Consider the following 20,645-nt stretch of genomic DNA (forward strand, 5'->3'; position numbering starts at 1 on the left):
TATTCCTTGGGTAGTAGGTTTGCTACTTTATTGCTATATAAAAGAGATAAAATTGTTTAGTGCCCCATACCTGTTTCTAGAATAAATATAATTGTGATAACTCTAAATAAATGTGCTAACATCAAATTTGGTAAAAACATCAAAAGGACGTGCTCTGAATGCAAATTGCATAAAGCAAATAATAAAAGTAAATTTAAACAAAATTGTATTTAGCTGGCAACATTTACCAATAGCTAATCAATCGGTTTCAGGCGGTATTAACTTTGGGATAAGAACTTGGATATGAATAAATTGTAGTAATTGGTAGTAATTTCGCAATAACTTGGATTACTCATGTGTTTATGGATGTTTTATGCAACTAATGCAAAGTTACACACAGATGCCAAGTAAAATTTCTACAAAAATGACGGAAAAGCTCACAAACATTTGCGCTACGTCTGAACAGCTTGAAATCCGACTTCCTGCAGGATTTGCAGCAATGGAAACTCAAGTTGCGGGTCACACATTTGATACATCTTCTTTGGGTCTTTTGCAAGACAGTGGTGGTTGCGTGCTTAAACCACTAGGCAAACCGGAATGTGGAGAACGTGAGAAGAATTTCTATGAAAATCTTCAAGAGGCTGAGAAATCGAATGACTCAAATTTATTGCTACAGCTTAGTTCATTTGTGCCAAAATTCCATAAAACAGTGTCATTGGTCGTTAATAATCGTCAGCACACTTTCCTGAAAATGGAAGATCTTACAAAAGGTATGCGAAAACCTTGTATAATGGATATTAAAGTTGGTAAGCGAACTTGGGATCCTATGGCATCAGAACAAAAACGTCGTGTAGAAGAACAAAAGTATGTACGATGTAAACAAGTTTTAGGGCTATGCATTCCGGGTTTCCAGGTATATACGCGCCAAGATTATAAAGTACTTCGCTTTAGCAAAGAGTATGGTAAAAATTTGGACTCTGATGGTTTTCGCGCGACAATGGCACTCTTCATAAATGCTGAAAACGGAGAAGTCTGTAGACCTTTGGTTTTTGAAATATTAAAACAATTATACAGAATACGAGAATGGTTTAAGGTGCAGACACTTTACAATTTCTATGCCAGTTCCTTATTGATAGTTTATGACTATGAATACCTGGAAAAATTATTACTACAAACTGATTCACACCAAAGTAATGGAATTTCACAATTGACAAATGGTGATTTAGAGAATAATCATAGCGTACATATAAATGCACAGAATATCACTGAACATAAAACAAGCGATGCACAATGGGTTAAAGTTAAAATGATAGATTTCGCACACGTTTTTCCCACAGAAAACCACTCTTTAGATACGAATTATATTTTTGGATTAGAGAATTTAATCATGGTATTCGAAGAACTGATGAATCGATAACAAATATAGCACAACTAAGCATTCTAAAATATTTTGCATAAAGACTTCCAGGAAGACTATTGTTATTTATACCCTTTACATACACAATACTATAACCCACAATGTCGCCAATACTAATCGTATGTATGTATATGTACGTACAATTGTTTTCGAATAAGTATAGATATATTAATATGAATCAATATTGTTAATAAAACAGGAGAAAAGTATTAAAGAATAAAATAAGGAATTTCTTATTTCAACTTTTTAGTTAAAAAGGGAAGTTTTCAATCAAACTGTAAGAGATCTAAGTTTGTGAATTCACACATCATTTGTGCATACGTAAAGTTCTGAATTACATATTTTATATCATATTATTATTTGTTTGTCCTAAGAAATTAAGATGTATAAAAAATGAATTTACTAACCTCAGAAAATTCCATTTACTAATGAAAACTAGAAATTTTAGTTGAAATAAAATTATTTCTATATATAATTGTTTCGGAATTATTGTTACATCTAAAAAAAATCATTGTACGGCTACATTTGTAGTTTTTTGATATTGTAAAAAATTGTTCTCCACTGTATAGACGCACCTTAAAGCATGTAGTCCAGTTCATATCGTTCATATTGATTCTTGGGATCGTTGGTAATCCTTGGATAACCTGCTATTAACGCATCTTGCCCACCAATGTAAAGAGAGTTGTAAATTTTCCAATATACATCTCGGACTTTCCGAGCCGGATGAAATAGGCCCTGCAGTGTATATTGCAAAATTTTGATGGGACCAAGTGAGACACGCAGACCATCAACAGCATCCATAAATGCCTGAACTAAATGCGGTGATGTTTCAAAAATATTTGGCCAAACGTAATTCAGCAAATGAATCAATGCGTCCTCACATCCAAAACCATAAACGCCGAGAGCCATGTGTTTAATAGCAGCACAAGCAGTTTGTCGATGCACTAAATCACGGTCCATTAACGCGTCTTCCAACAGCGGACATACGGCATAAATGTAGTCTTTGCCCATTTCGCCTATGTATTCAAAAAGAAAAGAAAGCGATTTGAGCACTCCATTTTGCACGTTCAACTCTGGTACGCGGTACTCATTCATTAAAGCTGGGAGCACTGTAAAGGGTCGACAAGTTTCAGCCACTATAGCAATAGCTACGGTAGTACAGACACGATTTTGACGTTCTTGTACTTTCAAATTGTTTAGTAAAGTTGCGAGTACGTCATGCGGACCGATTGCTTTAGCTATATAACCAAATGTGTTCACAGTGGCACGTCGAATAGCCTTCTTATGTGCTTTGAGTAGTTCAAGTAACTCAAAGCATATACGCATCCATTCACGCGCTGAAACGTATTCAGGTCCACGATCTGCAATTCTTCCGACTAAATCAATACAGTTCTCCTGTACTTTCTCATGACGATTCTTAAGGATAGGTGTTAGCCGTGGTAGTAAATCTTTAATGGGTGGTGTCATCTTTGTCATACCAATAACATTAACGATTGCCTTCAGAGCACCCAAAATACTGCCCAAAACCTCTGGATATTCCTCACCCAAATACTCGTATAACACAACACCTAAATGTCCCATTAACTTTTCTTCTTGACATGTCTTCATAACGATTGCAATGCGGGATATTAAATCTGCAGCCTGTTGACGCACTTTGGCCGATTTATTATTTAAACGCCAAAGGATGGTACCGCAAATTTGTGGTAAATATGGTTTCACACGCTTGCCCAGCTGATTGACAATTGTACCAAAACCGTTCAGCATGACCACATCTTCGGTGGTTTGTTCTTGGAAAGCGTATAGGATACCATCGATAAGTTGCTCTTCTAAACGTGAATCAATGTCTGCAGCGCCTAGATTTCCCATAATTTTCTCTATGGTTTCCATTACCATTTTCCGATACTGTTCGTTTTCATCTTTTAGATCATCAACGACACGATTTATTATTTCCGAAGCGCCAACTTTATTGGCAATTTCTACAGTGGTGTCTACCAACTGCCTATAATTACGGCGATCTAAAGCCATGCGGTGATTCCAAAAGAACTTAAAGAAGTGTGGCAAAATCTCTTCCTTAATATACTGTGCCTCCACACCATCGGTAGCGCAACACTGTTTTACTACCTTTAATACGATCTTTTTCATTTCTTCATCGGGCGACTGAAATTCACGAATCAAAATCAACATCACTTCACGCGTATAATAGTTGGCATATTCGGCATCCATCAGTGGAATTAAATAGCCAATTGCTTTTAAAAACGCAGCCAAACCTTTTCCACGATGTGTACGAATACCCTTCCACAAGGGCTTTAAAACCGAATCAAAGGATTCAATGCCATAAGGCGTAGCTGCTTCAGCTAAAGCAGCAATGGCCAAGGCTGTGATCGTACGTACTTTTTGTTGCTCATCCACTAGTCCATGTTCAATGATTTCGACCAAAGCTTTTAAATGTGGCAGAATAGCACAGCCCATTAATATGGCAATTTGTTGCACGATCTTTATACCGGTATGACGAGCTTGCCAGGATTTTTTCGACTTGCACACGGCTTTGAGAAAAGGTAATAGGGATGGAATACCCAACGCTGACGCTACAACGGCGAACGCACGTGCTGTTGTATTACGGACATATTCATCTATGTTGTCGATATCAGGACGCATTGTTGAAATCATAGTGGCAAGACCTGCCGCCTTGGCGAGATTTGAAATTATCTCACGGCCCTCTACACGTGCATAGTAATCTTCATCAATAAGCAATGGCTCAATAACGACAAGAATTTTATGTACATAAGGACGCACTAAGTCATCCAACTTATATAGGACTCGATCGATAACTTTAACAAGTAAATGTCGCTCCTGATCTTCAAGCGTTGGGGACATAAGCAACGGAAGAATTTGATTAAATAATGGTCCCGCTCCAAACTCACGTGCCTTGTCTGTTATCTGTCGAAGTGATGATTTTCGCATTGGCGGTGAACCATTTTTGATAGTGAGGAGCAACTTCATGATTTTTCGCTCCTTTGCTTCTTCTGGTGAAAGACTATCTTCGTCTACGTCAACAAGCAATTTATCGAAATATTGAGCATCTTCCGGTTTCATAAAGGGTAGATTTTGACCTTTTGGTTGGTTGTCCATAAATTTGGCATTTTTATCTTCGACTTGAATAAAAAATCCAGCTGGGGTACCGGCAATTGGTGTGGGAGTAGCCATCAATTTGCGACCAGGTGTGCGTAATGGCACATACCCAGCAGGCGGTGGTAATATTTTATAACCAGGTGGGAACATTTGATCTAGTTCCTCATCTGTTAGTGGCCGATTGCGTTCATCAATTTCTTTTTCCCAGCGGTATGCCTGAAGTTGCTCTGGTGTCATGGCGGCTAATGCGCCCGGAGTTGGTGTGGCCATTGCCATTGCTTTGACCCCAATGGGTGTGGTACCGCCCGGTGTTAGAAGTGGTGTTATGTGACCTGGCGTGGTATGTGGCGTCATACTTGGTGTAAGGCTAGGCGTCATTGCTGAAGAGGGTGTCATTGACGGTGTCGCATTCGATGGAGTCTCATCCCAACGCGATCTTCTTTTTGAAGCACCTGGTGTTGATTCGGCGACAACATTGTCGCTTGTGCCACGATCTGGTTTTGGCGTCTCTGCCCAACCACTATGACCGGGAGTTTCACGTTCTGTTTTTGGAGTTTCATCCCAACGATTGCGACGAGCTGATTTTTCGTGTCCTGGGGTCTCATGGCTTGGCGTCATTGGATGTGCCGGAGTTGCATCCCAAATTCTTGTCCCCAAACCTGGGGTGGCCCCTGGTGTTTCACTACCTTTATGACCAGGTGTTTCATCCCAGCGATGATCGCCTGGTGTTTTCTGAAAACAAAAAAAAAATATTTTTTTTTTTATATCTTTAAAATTTTGGAATTATTATACTTACATCTTCCCAAGTAGGAGTTGCTGCACTATTAGGTGTGGCAGATACCTTTGCGGGTACAAAACTTTCGCTTACTGTTTGATCCCAACGTCCACGCTTACGTGTTGTTGTTTCTTTAGCCGCCTCCCCATTGGAAGTTTTAACCAAGGTGCCTTCTTTAGATTTTTCTTGTATTTTTCTGCGAAGCTGAAAATATTAAAAAGCAAATTAGTATTCAATTTAGTATTCACTTCTAAGTACTCACCTCACTTTCTTCACCTTTCAGCATTTGTTCACGCATTATATCGGGGTATGTTCTTGATCCAACATCGGGAGTCTTTCCGCCTACACAAATAATAAAAAAAACATTATTTACTAAAATAATTTTAATATTTTACTTACCATCCGCAAAGGGATCTGCACGCTCAGGAGATATAATAATACGACGTCTTTTCTGTCTATATTCATCTTCCCTATCTGCTATGGTTGGCCGACGTCTATCGGCCATTGGATCAACATCTTCCTTGCCCTGAGTGACATCTTTTAAAACGGAAATGGGTGCCGTATAAGTTGTACGCTTTTGCGGTACCGGGAATCCATCATCTTCGTCTTCATCCATTTCGTCATTAGCCGCAATAGAAGTGTTATAGCCCTCATAGCGATTCTTTCCTTTACCGCCGCCCTCGTCGTATAATTCTGTATCGTAAAATCCACCGCTGTCCAGTAAGCCGACACCAGTCGTTGTGCTTTTCTGAATCTCCTTTTTCTTGGTTTGAATGTCGGCAATTTGAGCCTCAATGTCTAAGGAGAACAACAATTTAAATACATATTATTGGAACTTATAGTAAATTGGGTTGTTATCATTGCAAAAGGCAAATCAATATGACAATACAGAACAAAACGAGGCGAATCGATCCATAATTTACACCTCACAAATGCACAAATTTACTAACGTTATAAAGAAATTAAAATACTACAACTGTGGGTTACTGAATTACAAGTACAGATAGTTATTGAAAATAAACATACCTTCGTGCGTTCGCGGAATATTTTCCATATTTTTCAACGTTCACTATACGTAGAGCGAAAAATAAGCGCTAGCACCTAAATTAATTAAATGTCAAAACTGTTGTGGAAACGTTGCCAGATGTTTTAATATGATTATAATTTTAATGAAGAAAAATTAAAAGATTTATTGAACAGTTAATTAAAAATTAATGTTTTAAACGAAGAACAATGATTTTATAATAATGTATAATCAAAGCATTAAGTATAGAATTATTTATTTGTGTTCAAAATTACTTATGGAAATGAAATACGAAATGAGAATATTAATTAATAAAAAGAAATGTATTGAATTTATCACAAAACAATTAAAAATTTTAATGTAAAATGAATAACAGTAATTAGGTTATTCCATTAAATATTAACAATAATCATAAAAAACGCAGCCCAATTTAAACTAAATAAAATATTTTATTTTAATAAATTAAGAGTTAAAGCCTCGGAGCACCATATAATGGCAATGCAACCATGTCATAGAAAAACTGTTTGGTAACGCGGTAGCCGGTAAATGTCTTTATTCTCAAATATTGGCAATTCTTCACCGGGCGTACAATTTTTTCACATTGGATATCTTTCGAAACATTATCTTATATATTTAAGTAAAATGTGGAAGTACTTAATATTTGTTTGCGTATTTCTACAAACTTCAAACGCTGTGTTGGAGTCCGATGCTAATACTTTAGTTTTGCTAGATAATTTAGCAATTAGAGAGACCCATTCAATTTTCTTCAAATCGTTGCAAGGTAAGCCACTAACAGTATTCAGAAGTGACGTGGTCAAATATAAATGAAATATTATTGTTCAACAGAGCGGGGCTTTAAACTTGCTTATAAATTGGCTGACGACTCCGGTCTTGTGCTTTCACGTTATGGGGAATATCTTTACAAGAACGTTATTATATTTGCTCCCAGTGTTGAGGAATTCGGTGGGGATTTGAGCGTTGAGAAGCTAACCGAATTTGTTGACGATGGTGGTAATGTTTTAGTTGCTGCTAGCGAACAATCAGGTGATGCTTTGCGTGAATTTGCCTCAGAATGTGGGTTTGAAGTTGATGAAGAAGGCGCGGCGGTCATTGATCATTTAAATTATGATGCTTCTGATGTTGGAGACCACACCACCATATTAACTTCCGCCCGAAACCTGATCGATGCGCCAATAATTGTTGGTCCAAAGAAGTCTGCTCCTTTAATATATCGTGGAACTGGGCTATTGGCAGATAAAGAAAATCCACTAGTTTTACACTTGTTGTCTGCGGAAAGTACAGCCTACAGTTATAATCCTGAACAGGCGGTAAAGGAATACCCACACGCGGTTGGACGTGGTACATTGCTTATTGCTGCTTTACAAGCTCGTAATAATGCGCGAGTTGTCTTTTCTGGATCCCTTCACTTCTTTTCCGATGAAGCTTTTACTGCAACCGTTCAAAATGCACAGGATGGAACAACACACAAACATGCAAGCAATCAAGATGTGGCCACCGCAATTAGTAGGTGGGTATTTGGCGAAAGTGGACGTTTGCGTGTTGCCACAGTGAACCATCATAAGGAGGGTGAATCTCAGCCACCAGAACAAGCTTACACAATTGTTGATCCAGTTGTATATACCATAACCATAGAAGAATTGGTCGAAGAGAAATGGCAACCATTCAAAGCAAATGATGTGCAATTGGAATTTGTTCGAATCGATCCATTTGTACGTACTACGCTTAAGCAAGTAAATGGCGGACGTTATGAAGCTAGATTTAAGATACCTGATGTGTACGGTGTGTATCAATTCAAAGTAAACTACGATCGAGTTGGTTATACACATCTATACAATACCACCCAGGTATCCGTTCGTCCTCTTGAACATACGGAATATGAACGTTTTATTCCCAGCGCTTATCCATACTACAGCAGTGCTTTCTCCATGATGATTGGCGTTTTTATCTTTTCATTTGTGTTTTTACACTTCAAGGACGAATGTAATGCAGTAACCGCGAAGGGCGGCAAAGATGACAAAAAAATACAATAAAGTAAAACTGCCAGAAAGTAGGCAAAATTCTAACTGTAATTTCTAAGCTAATAAATACTACTTCTGATTTGAATAAATAAAGAGATCGAAATCGAATTCAGTGTAACAAGTAAAACGAACTGTTAGCTAAAATTATTAAAATTATAATTTTAAAATAGCATTAGACGTGTGAAAAGGAACTTAACGAATCAACTTTAACAAAAATCGCTTTTTCATACAGAATATGAAAACCTTGCCGAATTAGAAATTATTCTACATGAATTAATTCAATCCGGTATATGTAGTTGTTATGGGGCAAGAAATCATTCCTCCAACGTATTGAGGCATGTTGTCGTGCACTATATTACCGAATGCCGCGGAGATTGGAGTATCATGATCCGGTGCACCAATCGCCTCTATAAAAAATAAATAATTTGCTCAATTCCACAATACCATTGCCATTTCAAGCATAAAATATTTAATACTACGTATGTGAAGCACATTTTATAATTGAAATTTTAATAAATGACACAAAGCTTCTTGTATAAGAAAGAGAACTATGTAATATGTAGAAGTAGGACATAAATTGCTAATTCCAACCAAATTATTTTGCCAAAAAATTACAACTAACATGTACATACATTTTAATTTAAAGTTTTTTTTATAATTCATTACTTTTTTCTTTCAATTTTTTCTTTTTAGAAGCGAGTAAGCATATAAGATCACGTACCTATGTAAATCACTGCAGAAGCAATTACATTTAACATTTCTCACTTTTTACAAACATTTCAATTCTTTCCCTCTTATCGTAAAATTACAATACACATAGTAAGTAGTAGTGAATTGAGTAGCTGTTGATGATTAATTATTTTCTCATTACGTAAAAAAATGATAGTATCTTATTTTTGTTATAGGCAATACTATATTCTAGTGATTTGCATTGTTTCTTTTGCCTCTGATTTGTTATTTTCTTTATTATCATAAGGATGTAGAAGTGGTAATTGTTGGTGGTGGTGGTGCTGTTGGTGGCGGCGTGTGGTCTGTTGTTTTATTCAAACTTAAGAACAACAACTTTTGTAAGCAGGCGCCTTTTCATTATTTCGACGATCAACTACTAGGCGATCGGGATTTTCCGCAGCTTCCCTACCAGATGTTTTATCTAGTATAGCTTCAGCTAACTCGCAAAATGCGCGTTCAATATTGATATTCGATTTGGCAGATGTTTCCATAAATCGGATGCTATGTTCTACGGCAATCTGTAATAAATACAATGAATGGTTTTAAAATATATATGAAAATATTTCAAATTACTCTTAACTAACCGCTTCTCCGCGTTCTTTGCTCACTACACGCTTGTCTGTCATATCGCATTTATTACCAAGAATCATTTTCTCAACATCTTCATTCGCATGCTAATCGTAAAAATAAAAGAAGAGAATAAATATTAAAAAACTGCTCTTGATATACAAAATTATCTTAAATACTCGCCTAAAAATAACTGATTCTTTTAATTTTCATTTCTTGTTTTCTATATGTACATACATATTTGTATATCAATGCTAATATTGATGCCCTTGCAGCCAGTGTGCGAGGATTGTTAAGATTATAATATATATTTTTCCAATTAACAGTAATAATAATAACAAAAAAACATGATTCTAATATTATCAAAATAAACAAGGTCAGATTCTCATAAACTTCACTTATGAACTGCATAAACAAACGATTTTATCTTTAAAATTTTATGAAAAGCATATTTGCAGTGCATACATATGTACATACAAATGTAGGCATGTATTTATGTTCTTACATGTATAAAACTATAAACCATATTGGAATGTTTTGTTTATTTAAGATAAATTTTCGTATATTTTTTCATATCGCTAGAAAAAGAATTTCGTGAACTTCTGCTGTTATGAACAATTACATATACATATGTATTAATCATATTAATTTTTAATAATTTCAAAACAATTTTTAAAAGCTTTTTTGATAGGCATTTAGATAATATTGACTGTTATTATTAACTTTAAGGTTCGAAGTCGGAAAAATGTTCATTATTAGTCAACCAATTTGGAACTTTATTGCTTAACACGAAATATTAAGGCGGAAGTACAAATAATGTTCATTATTAGTCAACCAACGAAAAATTAAGTTTGGCGATAAGAATTTATCCACAAAGCACATACATATGTACATATGTAACTAAAAGTAAAATAATTAGGATTTTACTGTTGGTAATAATAAGTTAATGAATATATAGAGTAGATTCTATTAGTATAACCAGTAACAATCTGAAATGCGAGTATTTATACCATATATGTTTAGATTAGTATATACATATGTACATATGTATGTTTACATCGTTCACACTTGCTTTGGTATAATTGTGCAAATGACTTCATCAATTTAAATTTTAGGACATACGTATATAAAAGTAGTCACATTAATGACCCTGACTATCCTTACGAGTTGTGCAAATATTTGTTTAATGTTTTGTGATATTTAAGCATATGTATGTAACGTATTTGTATGCATGTGATATACATATATATGTATGTATTTGTGTAGATGACAATACACACTTCTACTTACCTCGTCTATATTTCGTAACCATTTTACAATGTTTTCGAAACTCTTTTCATTTGTTATATCATACACCAGCATTATGCCCATAGCACCACGATAGTAGGATGTAGTGATCGTGTGGAAACGTTCTTGGCCGGCTGTGTCCCATATTTGGAGTTTAATTTTTTTACCTCTCAGTTCCACTGTTTTGATTTTAAAGTCAATTCCTTTAATTACACAATAAATATATTTATAGATTAAATCACATATACTAGTTCTAGTTCTCGAATACTTAGTATCAGGAATATGTATTTACCAGAATGGCACTGTTTGATTTATGTAACACTTTTTTTTACCTGTTTTAAAATGTCTATACATATAAGTATATACAACATACTTATGTTTTATACTATATAGTTTCTTACTATATATAATACATATATACAAAAATATATTTTATATATACTGTTCATATATTTGTAAATATGTGAATCTGTATGTAAACAAAGGGATTGTTTGCCGGGATAGCTCATACATATGTAAACGGATAAACGCACAGATACTTATGCGAGACAATTTTCGATTATCAATTATAATTGTTTAAAAAGTTAATTACTTTGGAATGCAGAACATTTGGGTGTAAGGTTACCCCAGTTAATAACAAGAATCCTCTGCATCAGGCTTTGCCACGCCCATGTTACTGTATGCAGTTCTTCTCCACGTACAATAATATCCACAGCCTGTGGCAACATAAAAAATCAACTTACCGATAGTCGAAATAAAAGTAGAGGTGAATGCATCGTCCGAGAAACGGAAAAGTATGCAAGTTTTTCCAACTCCTGAGTCGCCGATCAGCAACAACTTAAAAAGTAAATCGTACGTTTTCTTTGCCATTATTTTTAATGATTGTTTTTCTTGTTTCTATATCCCAAGGTAGAAAACTATTTATTTATTAGGATTGACAATCTGTGCGACGGAAACTTTCTTTATTTTTGCAAATATAATTTTTCGCAAAATCTTATCTTTTAATTCAGCAGCACAGTACAAAATTATTCACAGTGAAGTTAAATCTATTTTTTTTTTTGTTCTTATTTAATTTCTTTTGTTCGTGCCTGTGCAGCAATGAGTCAAAGTGTCATTTTTATCCTCATGTCTTGTTCATATCCCTCCGCGGCGTATGTTCAATGCATATCTCATTATTTGACATTCAAAATATAAATTTTAAAAAATTTTATGAAAATAATTAATATATGTATTTCTTTTTATTATAATTAATGATCTTGTGTGATTTGGAGAATATAAAGCTTAAATATGTGAATAAATATTAAAGATGAATAAATAATTCTTATAGCTTCTTATAAATCAACAAACGTTTTTAACCGACAAGGGTTTACGTTCTAAGTTTTCTTGACCCTTTACTGAACATACCAAATGTACGAATGGCATGAGCAAAGCAAAATACAATTAAATAGCTCAAGCATCGGAAATCAGCAGATATAAAAGTTGTATATTTTTGATGAATCGAAATTTTGAAAAATATATATATACATAAATCAAAAGATTTCAAATACACGTAATTGTAGACATTTACAAAAATATATTTCAAGTGTTTAGTATATAAAAAACGGCCTCAAAATTGGCAAAATAAGGAGGAATAAAAAAATGAGCTACAACGAAAAGTGTGATAGTGTAACAAAGGAAGATTGGATGCGAAAGTTGGAACAATTTCCATATAAGCAAAGCGATATGAATCGATTAATTATGAATTATTTAGTGACTGGTAAGATAGTTATGCCCAGTGCGCCTGGCATGAGTAATAGAAAAAAAAAAATAAAACCAGTTGTTTTAAAAAAGGTATTATTTACTAGCACTAGTTATATGCTATACTTTTTTCTCCTATAGAGGGTTTTAAGGAAGCTGCTGAGAAATTTCAATTAGAAGCTGGACTTGAACCAAGTGTTGAATTGAGTTCATTAGATGATCGTATACTCATACGGGAAGCTGTTCAAAATGGTCGCATACAGGAAGCCACACATCTCGTAAATCAATTGCATCCCGAGTTGCTGGACAATGACCGTTATTTATTCTTTCATCTACAACAATTACAGCTTATTGAATTGATTCGGTATGAACATATACTATTTATGGCAAAAATTATATTTCACCAATTTAATGTTTGTTGCAGAGCTGGAAAAATTGAAGAAGCTTTAACCTTTGCCCAAAATAAATTATCTGAAGCAGGAGAAGATATTCCTGAAGCACTTAATGAACTTGAACGGACTTTAGCATTGTTAGCTTTTGAGAAACCACAAAATAGTCCTTTTTCGGATTTATTAGAACAGTCACATAGACAAAAGGTAGTACTGACAGTCAATTTAAAACATAAATATGTTTTCTAATATATAGAATTTTTTCTCAGATTGCCAGTGAACTGAATGCAGCCATACTTAAATGCGAACATAGCACTGATTCAACACCGAAAGTAATGTTCTTACTGAAATTGATACTGTGGGCGCAATCGAAACTGGACAGTCGGGATGTTCACTATCCAAAAATGTCTAAACTGGAAACAGCTCTCATTGAGAAGCCCAAATAGTTTAATAGAAAAATGGATCGTGTTAGTTCATCGAAAATTGATTCTTTATAAATTGAAAATAACCAGTAACAATTGTTTTATATGGTTTAATGGCTGGCGTTTGCTTTCTTAGTAAGAAATATTTGTATTACGATATGTATATGTAATCGAGTGTACATTCTCTATGATATGAATAAATACACAAATGCAAATTCAATGGTGTATTACATTCGTTTGCTCTAAGCTACGCTGTATTTTGTGATTCACAAACAAACTCAAGATTTTATTTACAGAAAATACTATAAAAATTTTATTAATGGCAAAAATACACAAACAATATTTATTAGCGATTTTTTCTTATTTTGAACTGAACAAATAAAACATTATTTTGATTTATAAAAAGTAATCGTGTGAAAAATCGGATACTTTACCATCCAAAAAACAAATCTAGAGCTTTATTCACCAATCCCGAACTCTTCTGGGGGAGGTTTGCGTTATTATCGACAGCTGAATCATTTTGCGCACTTTTATATGCAGTTTGAGCCAGTGGACGTACCTTACACGGTTGCCTACAATATTATTAATAGAATAAAAAAAAATATAATTTATATAATGAAAATTATTTTTATAACTTACGTATTATTCTCGCACACGTTTTCTTTGTCGATAATGTTTTTATCCTTGCACTGTGTAACACCTATCATTATGTTATTACCTAATATTTTTTCATTATAATTGAGTGCTTTATCGCATTCCAGGCGTGATGCATATTTAAGATGTACCCAATTGCCGTTTTGCGGTGGAAACACTTTATCAACAATAGTGCCACATTGCGCAAAATGCTGTAAAATGGTTGAAATGGCACTTGGCGGGAAGCCATATATAGTGACCCAAAACTCCGTGTATCGTGGCGTTGGTGGGCATTGGGTCATATATGACGTATTATTAATAACATTATTTGAATTGGGAGTAGCTAGAGGTCCTAGAGGTGAGGTGATGCAGCGTGGTGTGTTATATGATGTATTTGCGAGGTAAGATGTATCACTATATTGGTTTGGTGGTTGTAGTGGAAATTGTTGCTGTTGTTGCAGCATATGCTGCTGTTGGAAACCTAAATTGCCTCCGAAAGTACTCGTATTATGTTGAGTGGAAATTGGAGTTCCGAAACCTATTGGTGATTGCGCTTCTACACCACGTGTAGGAGTTTCCACGAGATTACGCTCGCTACGTAGAGAATCGAACAATCCTTGTGTAGGAGGACCCTGAGTACCCGAATAGTTGCCGGTAACGGAGCTATTAAATAGATGTTTTTGACCAACTGCGAAGCGGTTGTGATCACTAAGGGCACTAGAAGCCGGTGTATTTGAAATGGGAGATGTTGCTAGATGAAATAAAAATAATATATCAAATATGAATACTTTAAAATTGGGAAACTTATTCATACCAAACGATATGTTTCTGGCGCCTTTGTTCGGAGAAAGCGTGTTGCGCGGTGTTGTTGGAATTTGATTATCTCCCATAAGAAATGCTGGTAAATATGGACTGTTTGCAGCTGGACTACCGCCAGGGCTTCCTAATGTCATTGGTTCCATTTTATTTTGAGAAATATTCCTATTTAGAATTGCAGAATTTTAGAATTTTCCGACAACCGAATTTTCTAACAATAATTAAGAAATAAACGCCACTCAACTCAAACGTCACAATTGAATTCAATTGCTGCCACTATACTGTGGTTGCCACCTACAAAACTTGAAAATTATCGATATTTTCCTACATTATTAGAACATGGAATATATCGCAATATTAAAAAAATATATATTTATGATAATAATAAAAAATATATTAAAATGTAAATATGTGTTATATAGAAAATCAAATTATATTCAGCAACTATTGCTTTGTGATTTTTTTTTTAATTTCAATTCTAATTATGAATGGTATCAAATTTTGATGGAGTGCCATTGTGATCAGATCTGTTATCTTCTGATTTGTTTAACTAATCAAAATCAATAGAATTACATTAAAGAAAACTATTTTGAGTTCAAATCACAATCAATCAAATTAAGAGGCAAATAAAAGTTAAATTTCGTAAATAATCATTCATTCATGACTTTACCAGAAAAACTTATACAAAATGAAGTTCCCGATTTCCTTGGTGAGGATCTTGTATTTTGTGATATGGTATGGTTAAACTGCAAACAAAGTTTAGTGGTTCTGGCGCGCGATTTGAAATGTTATCTATTTTACCAGAAACAACTTGTCAACAGCATAGATTTGTCGGAAACTTGTTTAAAAAATGTTTCTCAAAATGTGTATGACTATAAAGGTCCAAAAAGTAAGTGGTTTAAGTTTGTTAATACTCGCATCGAAGATCCATTAGTTAGCATTAGCCTATCGGAAACCTCCGAACAGCAGACCTCGACATTCCCTGAGGAGCACATCTCAACTGATCTTAAAATATCATTTGGAAAGTTTGTTTATAGAAATTTTGAAATTCACAAGGTGTATTTATTAATACAGTTTTGGGATAAATTTCTGGCTATTGCTTTGCCCGACTTCGTGCTTATTACCCAGTTCGAAGGTGTTCATAAGTATCGCATCATTCATGGCAAGGAAAAATTCGAAGCTTTACTAGAATTAAAATTTGAAAATGGTAATATAACACATACCAATTTTCAAAAATGTGAAAGTGTGAATAGTTCTCTTAGCAATGGCAACGGTAGTAATGATAGGAGAAACTTAAAGCAACTCATGGAACGGGTGCGATGTGCCAAGGCGGAACTACAGTTATACAAATCAACCACTCAAAAAGAATTTGACATCTTGCGTGATTTGCAAAAATTTGGTTGCAACTATATCCGTAGTGATCAGTTGGAAGAAAAACCGATGATTTCACGTTGTGGTGACATTTGGTTAAGGATCGTAACGAATAATGTAGTTGTTCTTGGTGTAGCACTGGTCAACAATTGTTCCACAAATAGCATGATAGTAACCAAAAATCTAAAACCGATCTTTAAGATGAAGGACTCACTTGCAGACAATATTATATACAAATATCGTATATACCAATTGAATCTAAAATTTGAAAATTTAGAAACCTTGGAATCTTTCTTTCAAACCGAAGATCAGGATTTACAAACTACACCAACAATGTGGTCGAAATGTGAGACGAATCAAGTGCTGCCCTCATCTTTTGCTGTTCTTTTAATAGCCATAAAAATGTCTGAACTACTGTTACTGGAAGAGTGTCCCTTACTATTATACTTCGAAGTAGAAAAGGAGCCACCACGTAATAAAGATCAACTGAGAAAAACTGAAATTTATGAACAACATATTTTCTTGAGGAACTTAAATATTTCCAACATAATTATGAACCAACAAAAATACAAACTTTCTTTTGAAACTACAACGTTTCATCAGGACTTTCTGGCAACTGCAATGGTTAACAAAGAGTCTACACTTCGTATCCAATTCGAATCAGTTAAGGATGCTTTTATATTTGAGCAACTGATTGCGAAGAAGTTCAATTTTGATACACTCAAGAGAAACCCAAATCATAATCAATTTGCAACAAACGATGATAATCCTAATGAGCGTGGAGTTGCTGAAGATTTACTAAGCCAAAAACACTTCATTTCGTGTATATATTTTAATAAGGTTTGCACGTCATTATGGTTTGGATCAATGGCTTTGAAAATATCCCAAGCCGGTGAAAGTGAAGATAATAATCAAATATGGAAAGTTTATTTCCACAATAAGGAAAATACTTTCAATTGCCTAAAGCTATTACTGAATGAGCTTACTGTGCTCAACTGCAACATAAAGACTATAGATTATTTTAATGATAACAAAAATGAATCAACTGATGCATCTTTGGTTAATATTAAAAATGGAATCGTCAGTGAATTGGAGGTATTGCGACGAATAAATGAGTGCATTGATGGTGGCAGTAGGAAAATAATTGTCGGTGAATTGTTGAAAAAGCAAGTACGCACAGATAGTTTAATGAATGTTTAAAGTATTTAAATTTACCCATATAAGAAAAGTAAAAAAATCGAAACAGTTTTTACTACGTTATACATAAATCCAAAGAACTGTTATACGCATTAGATGGTTACAAATTTCCCCATATGCAAAAAAACGTCTAATTAATCATAAATAATCGGTTTTTTTTTTAGTTTCAGAAAATTATTTATTATTTGTATATTCAATTGTAATTCTGCTAAACAGGTTTAGCAGTATTTGTTTTAAATAAATTAAATAATCCTTATGTCTTACGAATACACGATTATTGAACTTTCTTTGTATGAACTCGATATATCAAATGCCGTTTTACTACCCAAGTGACATAGTATTCATTGAGAGGTCTTAAAAAATATACATACAAACACATTTTCATGGCAAACAAGTTATTTCAAAATGAAATATAAAAGTAGATATTCAAATATCAAATAAATAATAATTGCGTAGTTTTACATAAACTATTTCTAGCTCTAAGTGTAGCTGAATAAATTAAGGATAATCAAATAATAGAGAATTTAATGGCCGTGTTGTTTTGCTTTATTCTAAAAATGCTTTGGTTTTTTGTTACTTAAAAAAATTGTGATTTATGATAACATTATATTAACGCAAAAATTAATTTAAAACAAGATCATCCAAAGTAAGAATAACGAATTTAATGTTTCAGAGTTATCACAGAAATTTAAAGAATTTCTCACAAAAAACGAAAAAAAAAATCTTAAAATTAACGACATAAATGTAAGTACAAATGGCTCACATATATATCTGAGTGCATACATAATATTCGTATTTAAATAAATATTGTATGAACAGAAGGAACAAAATATCTTAATTTTATGACAAGTTAATTTGGCTTACTGCATTATGCATAAAACTTGTAAATTTTTAAAAATAAAAGTAATGTGATAATTTTCAAATATACTTTCCTTAAACCGAATGTAGTTTAGGTCGTAAATCAACATAAAACATATTAACTAAGTAAGTGGGTCGCTTATCTTCATGAGATCCGTGCATTTTTGGCATTTCGTAAAATCGATCTATCAATTCCCCCGATATATCGTTAAGCCCATCGTTTCCTCTTATCCAACGGTATTCCTGATTTGTATTTTCGTGTGAATTTGTGTGTTAACGTGTACATGTGTATAAGCAATTGTGCCATTTAAGCAATTTTTTGTTTAAGCATGGGCGTGGACGTAGATACTATGTACTTGTGGTAAATTATCCACTTTTGCATCATCTGCTTTTGGAGGTTCAATTTTTTCTATGTCTAAGGTTACGTGATGATGAACCTGTGAAAGTTGAGGAAGAAGAAAATCCCTTGAGTGAGCGCATAGCCATGGCACGGTTGAAATGTCGTTGAGTTTTGGGTTCATATTCACTTTGAGTGTGACCGCCATTTAAACCATTGTATTTATCACTGTTGTTAGACGATGTTATGATTACAATAAAAACAGCAACGACCTAAAAAATAATAAAAAAAAAACATATTTTTTAACATATGTAAGCAGGAGGGAAAAATATCTCACTTACCAAGGCAACTATTATAACAACTGTGTACACATGCAATGTTGAGGAGGGATTATTTTCCACATCTCGCAGGGCTTTCAGTATGGGCTCGTGCTGAGGATAAAGTTCAAGCGCATGTCGTAAATGCAAAATTGATTCTTGGAAATGTCCGTAAGCTTTGAAAATTTCGCCAAGTGTGAAGTATTGCTGCCAAGCAGACCGACCAGGTGGTTGCATTTCCAAAGACCTATATAATTTGGATAAACAAACAATTTTAGATAGTTTGCTTACATCTTCTAGTTGTAGTTTAAAAATTTTTTTTACAAACAAATTCACGAAATAAGAGACACAATGTACGATATTTATTGGTTAAATCGTTAGCATACATCTTTGCCCCTACCTTCGTGTCAAGTGTATAGCATCGTCAAGGTATTGTAGATTGTAAAGTACACGCGCCAAATTCAAGAGAACTTCGGCATTTGTTGGAGACATTGCTAGAGCGCGTCTAAAGCATTCAATAGCTTGTCGTGCATCGCCCACAATACGCCAGTAGTTTCCAATTTGATTATAAAGTTGTACGGATCTGGGCTTCTCACGCTTTGTTCTCTTAAGGCGCCTTTCCAAAGCACTTATATCGAAATTTTTAAAAGAGTTCTCATCTTTAATTTTCAGAAAAAGGTATGCCACCTAAATTAAAGATTTACAATATACATATAATTAATGCAAATTCCGTATGTGTAAATGAAAAATATAACATAAGTTACCTCTGGCTCTGGTATCTTGGGATGATTGAATCTTTGTCCCACTCCAATTAGGTAATCGTAGTATGTAAAATTCACCGGTTTGCAATCCAAAGATTCATCAGCTACCAAAGCAGTATCAACATTAGTTACAGTTGGTATTCCGCCACTTCCACTTGATGCAGACTTTTTTCCTACATCAGCACCGACAGTTCCCTGCTTTTCAGCATTACTTTCATTGCAACGTTTTGATAATGTCGTCAATGATTCTATAGAATTCTCCGGAGATTCACGGACCCATCCATAGGATGCACTCTTTCCCTCCTTGTGGTCCGGATCAGTAATAGCTGTTGTGACCCCTGTACTTGTACCCAGTGACAAAGTAGAAGCAATGATATAAAATACTTCGTCCTGTGCGTAGACATCGGCGTTAGCGTCAAACAATGGTATGTTAAACTCCTCGAGCATTGTATTATCAGCCTTGCCTCGAGTATCGGAAATGTGTCCTGTTATTTTGCCACTATCTGTATTTAATTTCCATAAAGTGGACGTGCGTGAGCTAGTCAATTCAAATTGCCAGCAAAGAGCCACGATTGCCAAATAGACAACCAACCGCATCATGTCCTTATTTTTACAATGCGGATTCTCGTCAAAAAAATTTAATCCTAGCAAATACCAATAAAGATGAAACTAAATTTCCATAAATATATTCCTAATGTCAATTTTCCTCTTCAAACTCACCACGGATGTGATTATGAAAACAAAAATAAATGGTGAAAAAAATTAAACAAATTATATATATGTACATACGTATATACATGCAAAAGAGAATAAATAATGTTAATTATATTAGAGTTCATGATGATGTTTCTATTGTTGCAA

At 34.3% G+C, this 20,645-nt stretch overlaps 8 protein-coding genes across 9 annotated transcripts; 4 read left to right on the forward strand and 4 right to left on the reverse strand.

Moving 5' to 3' along the window:
- Positions 1-30: 30 nt before the first annotated feature.
- LOC105210584 (uncharacterized) lies at positions 31-1,530 on the forward strand. Its single transcript, XM_011181628.3, has 2 exons — positions 31-187; positions 252-1,530. The coding sequence occupies exon 2, from the start codon at positions 353-355 to the stop codon at positions 1,394-1,396; it is 1,044 nt and encodes a 347-aa protein (XP_011179930.2). The 5' UTR covers positions 31-187; positions 252-352; the 3' UTR covers positions 1,397-1,530.
- Positions 1,358-6,464, reverse strand: LOC105210575 (splicing factor 3B subunit 1). The gene is made up of 5 exons (XM_011181613.3): positions 6,327-6,464; positions 5,700-6,098; positions 5,563-5,642; positions 5,322-5,504; positions 1,358-5,257 (listed from the first exon to the last, which is right to left on the reverse strand). The coding sequence occupies exons 1-5, from the start codon at positions 6,352-6,354 to the stop codon at positions 1,973-1,975; spliced, it is 3,975 nt and encodes a 1,324-aa protein (XP_011179915.1). The 5' UTR covers positions 6,355-6,464; the 3' UTR covers positions 1,358-1,972.
- A 406-nt stretch (positions 6,465-6,870) lies between these two features.
- Positions 6,871-8,490, forward strand: LOC105210574 (dolichyl-diphosphooligosaccharide--protein glycosyltransferase 48 kDa subunit). The gene is made up of 2 exons (XM_011181612.3): positions 6,871-7,105; positions 7,171-8,490. The coding sequence occupies exons 1-2, from the start codon at positions 6,871-6,873 to the stop codon at positions 8,373-8,375; spliced, it is 1,440 nt and encodes a 479-aa protein (XP_011179914.2). The 3' UTR covers positions 8,376-8,490.
- A 357-nt stretch (positions 8,491-8,847) lies between these two features.
- Ost48 (ras-related protein Rab-10) lies at positions 8,848-12,054 on the reverse strand. Its single transcript, XM_011181611.3, has 4 exons — positions 11,690-12,054; positions 10,950-11,149; positions 9,677-9,766; positions 8,848-9,610 (listed from the first exon to the last, which is right to left on the reverse strand). Exons 1-4 carry the CDS (start codon positions 11,814-11,816, stop codon positions 9,413-9,415), a joined length of 615 nt encoding a protein of 204 aa, XP_011179913.1. The 5' UTR covers positions 11,817-12,054; the 3' UTR covers positions 8,848-9,412.
- Positions 12,055-12,369: 315 nt separating this feature from the next.
- Positions 12,370-13,714, forward strand: LOC105210572 (glucose-induced degradation protein 8 homolog). Its single transcript, XM_011181609.3, has 4 exons — positions 12,370-12,702; positions 12,825-13,047; positions 13,108-13,279; positions 13,342-13,714. Exons 1-4 carry the CDS (start codon positions 12,585-12,587, stop codon positions 13,516-13,518), a joined length of 690 nt encoding a protein of 229 aa, XP_011179911.1. The 5' UTR covers positions 12,370-12,584; the 3' UTR covers positions 13,519-13,714.
- A 64-nt stretch (positions 13,715-13,778) lies between these two features.
- On the reverse strand, positions 13,779-15,221 carry LOC105210571 (nucleoporin Nup35). The gene is made up of 3 exons (XM_011181608.3): positions 14,942-15,221; positions 14,134-14,878; positions 13,779-14,066 (listed from the first exon to the last, which is right to left on the reverse strand). Exons 1-3 carry the CDS (start codon positions 15,087-15,089, stop codon positions 13,925-13,927), a joined length of 1,035 nt encoding a protein of 344 aa, XP_011179910.1. The 5' UTR covers positions 15,090-15,221; the 3' UTR covers positions 13,779-13,924.
- Positions 15,222-15,448: 227 nt separating this feature from the next.
- Positions 15,449-17,767, forward strand: LOC105210565 (uncharacterized). 2 transcript variants are annotated; one of them, XM_054231728.1, is made up of 2 exons: positions 15,449-15,678; positions 15,748-17,767. In XM_054231728.1, exons 1-2 carry the CDS (start codon positions 15,604-15,606, stop codon positions 17,512-17,514), a joined length of 1,842 nt encoding a protein of 613 aa, XP_054087703.1. In that variant the 5' UTR covers positions 15,449-15,603; the 3' UTR covers positions 17,515-17,767. The 2 variants fall into 2 exon arrangements, with proteins under 2 accessions (XP_054087703.1, XP_011179902.2); XM_011181600.3 differs by having other exon boundaries at positions 15,451-17,767.
- Positions 17,768-18,153: 386 nt separating this feature from the next.
- LOC105210566 (uncharacterized) lies at positions 18,154-20,519 on the reverse strand. Its single transcript, XM_011181601.3, has 4 exons — positions 19,788-20,519; positions 19,424-19,710; positions 19,048-19,270; positions 18,154-18,978 (listed from the first exon to the last, which is right to left on the reverse strand). Exons 1-4 carry the CDS (start codon positions 20,382-20,384, stop codon positions 18,769-18,771), a joined length of 1,317 nt encoding a protein of 438 aa, XP_011179903.1. The 5' UTR covers positions 20,385-20,519; the 3' UTR covers positions 18,154-18,768.
- Between the last annotated feature and the right edge of the window lie 126 nt (positions 20,520-20,645).

The sequence above is a fragment of the Zeugodacus cucurbitae genome, chromosome 5, assembly GCF_028554725.1.
Source record: "Zeugodacus cucurbitae isolate PBARC_wt_2022May chromosome 5, idZeuCucr1.2, whole genome shotgun sequence".
NCBI classification, from domain to species: Eukaryota; Metazoa; Arthropoda; class Insecta; order Diptera; family Tephritidae; genus Zeugodacus; species Zeugodacus cucurbitae.

Excerpts from the sequence above, each read along its gene's own strand:
- LOC105210571 (XM_011181608.3), bottom strand. The coding sequence starts at position 15,089 with ATGGAACCAATGACATTAGGAAGCCCTGGCGGTAGTCCAGCTGCAAAC. Across the intron at positions 14,879-14,941 it reads CGCCAGAAACATATCGTTTG|CAACATCTCCCATTTCAAAT; the intron begins GTATGAATAAGT and ends TATTTCATCTAG. Across the intron at positions 14,067-14,133 it reads AACGTGTGCGAGAATAATAC|GCAACCGTGTAAGGTACGTC; the intron begins GTAAGTTATAAA and ends ATAATATTGTAG.
- LOC105210584 (XM_011181628.3), top strand. The coding sequence starts at position 353 with ATGCAACTAATGCAAAGTTACACACAGATGCCAAGTAAAATTTCTACA.
- Ost48 (XM_011181611.3), bottom strand. The coding sequence starts at position 11,816 with ATGGCAAAGAAAACGTACGATTTACTTTTTAAGTTGTTGCTGATCGGC. Across the intron at positions 11,150-11,689 it reads TACTTTTATTTCGACTATCG|GAATTGACTTTAAAATCAAA; the intron begins GTAAGTTGATTT and ends GTGTAATTAAAG. Across the intron at positions 9,767-10,949 it reads GGTTACGAAATATAGACGAG|CATGCGAATGAAGATGTTGA; the intron begins GTAAGTAGAAGT and ends TTTTACGATTAG.
- LOC105210566 (XM_011181601.3), bottom strand. The coding sequence starts at position 20,384 with ATGATGCGGTTGGTTGTCTATTTGGCAATCGTGGCTCTTTGCTGGCAA. Across the intron at positions 19,711-19,787 it reads CCAAGATACCAGAGCCAGAG|GTGGCATACCTTTTTCTGAA; the intron begins GTAACTTATGTT and ends TCTTTAATTTAG. Across the intron at positions 18,979-19,047 it reads TTGTTATAATAGTTGCCTTG|GTCGTTGCTGTTTTTATTGT; the intron begins GTAAGTGAGATA and ends ATTATTTTTTAG.
- LOC105210574 (XM_011181612.3), top strand. The coding sequence starts at position 6,871 with ATGTCTTTATTCTCAAATATTGGCAATTCTTCACCGGGCGTACAATTT. Across the intron at positions 7,106-7,170 it reads TTTCTTCAAATCGTTGCAAG|AGCGGGGCTTTAAACTTGCT; the intron begins GTAAGCCACTAA and ends ATTGTTCAACAG.
- LOC105210572 (XM_011181609.3), top strand. The coding sequence starts at position 12,585 with ATGAGCTACAACGAAAAGTGTGATAGTGTAACAAAGGAAGATTGGATG. Across the intron at positions 12,703-12,824 it reads TATGAATTATTTAGTGACTG|AGGGTTTTAAGGAAGCTGCT; the intron begins GTAAGATAGTTA and ends TTTCTCCTATAG. Across the intron at positions 13,280-13,341 it reads AACAGTCACATAGACAAAAG|ATTGCCAGTGAACTGAATGC; the intron begins GTAGTACTGACA and ends ATTTTTTCTCAG.
- LOC105210575 (XM_011181613.3), bottom strand. The coding sequence starts at position 6,354 with ATGGAAAATATTCCGCGAACGCACGAAG. Across the intron at positions 5,643-5,699 it reads TGCAGATCCCTTTGCGGATG|GCGGAAAGACTCCCGATGTT; the intron begins GTAAGTAAAATA and ends TTATTTGTGTAG. Across the intron at positions 5,258-5,321 it reads CAACTCCTACTTGGGAAGAT|AAAACACCAGGCGATCATCG; the intron begins GTAAGTATAATA and ends TTTTGTTTTCAG.
- LOC105210565 (XM_011181600.3), top strand. The coding sequence starts at position 15,604 with ATGACTTTACCAGAAAAACTTATACAAAATGAAGTTCCCGATTTCCTT.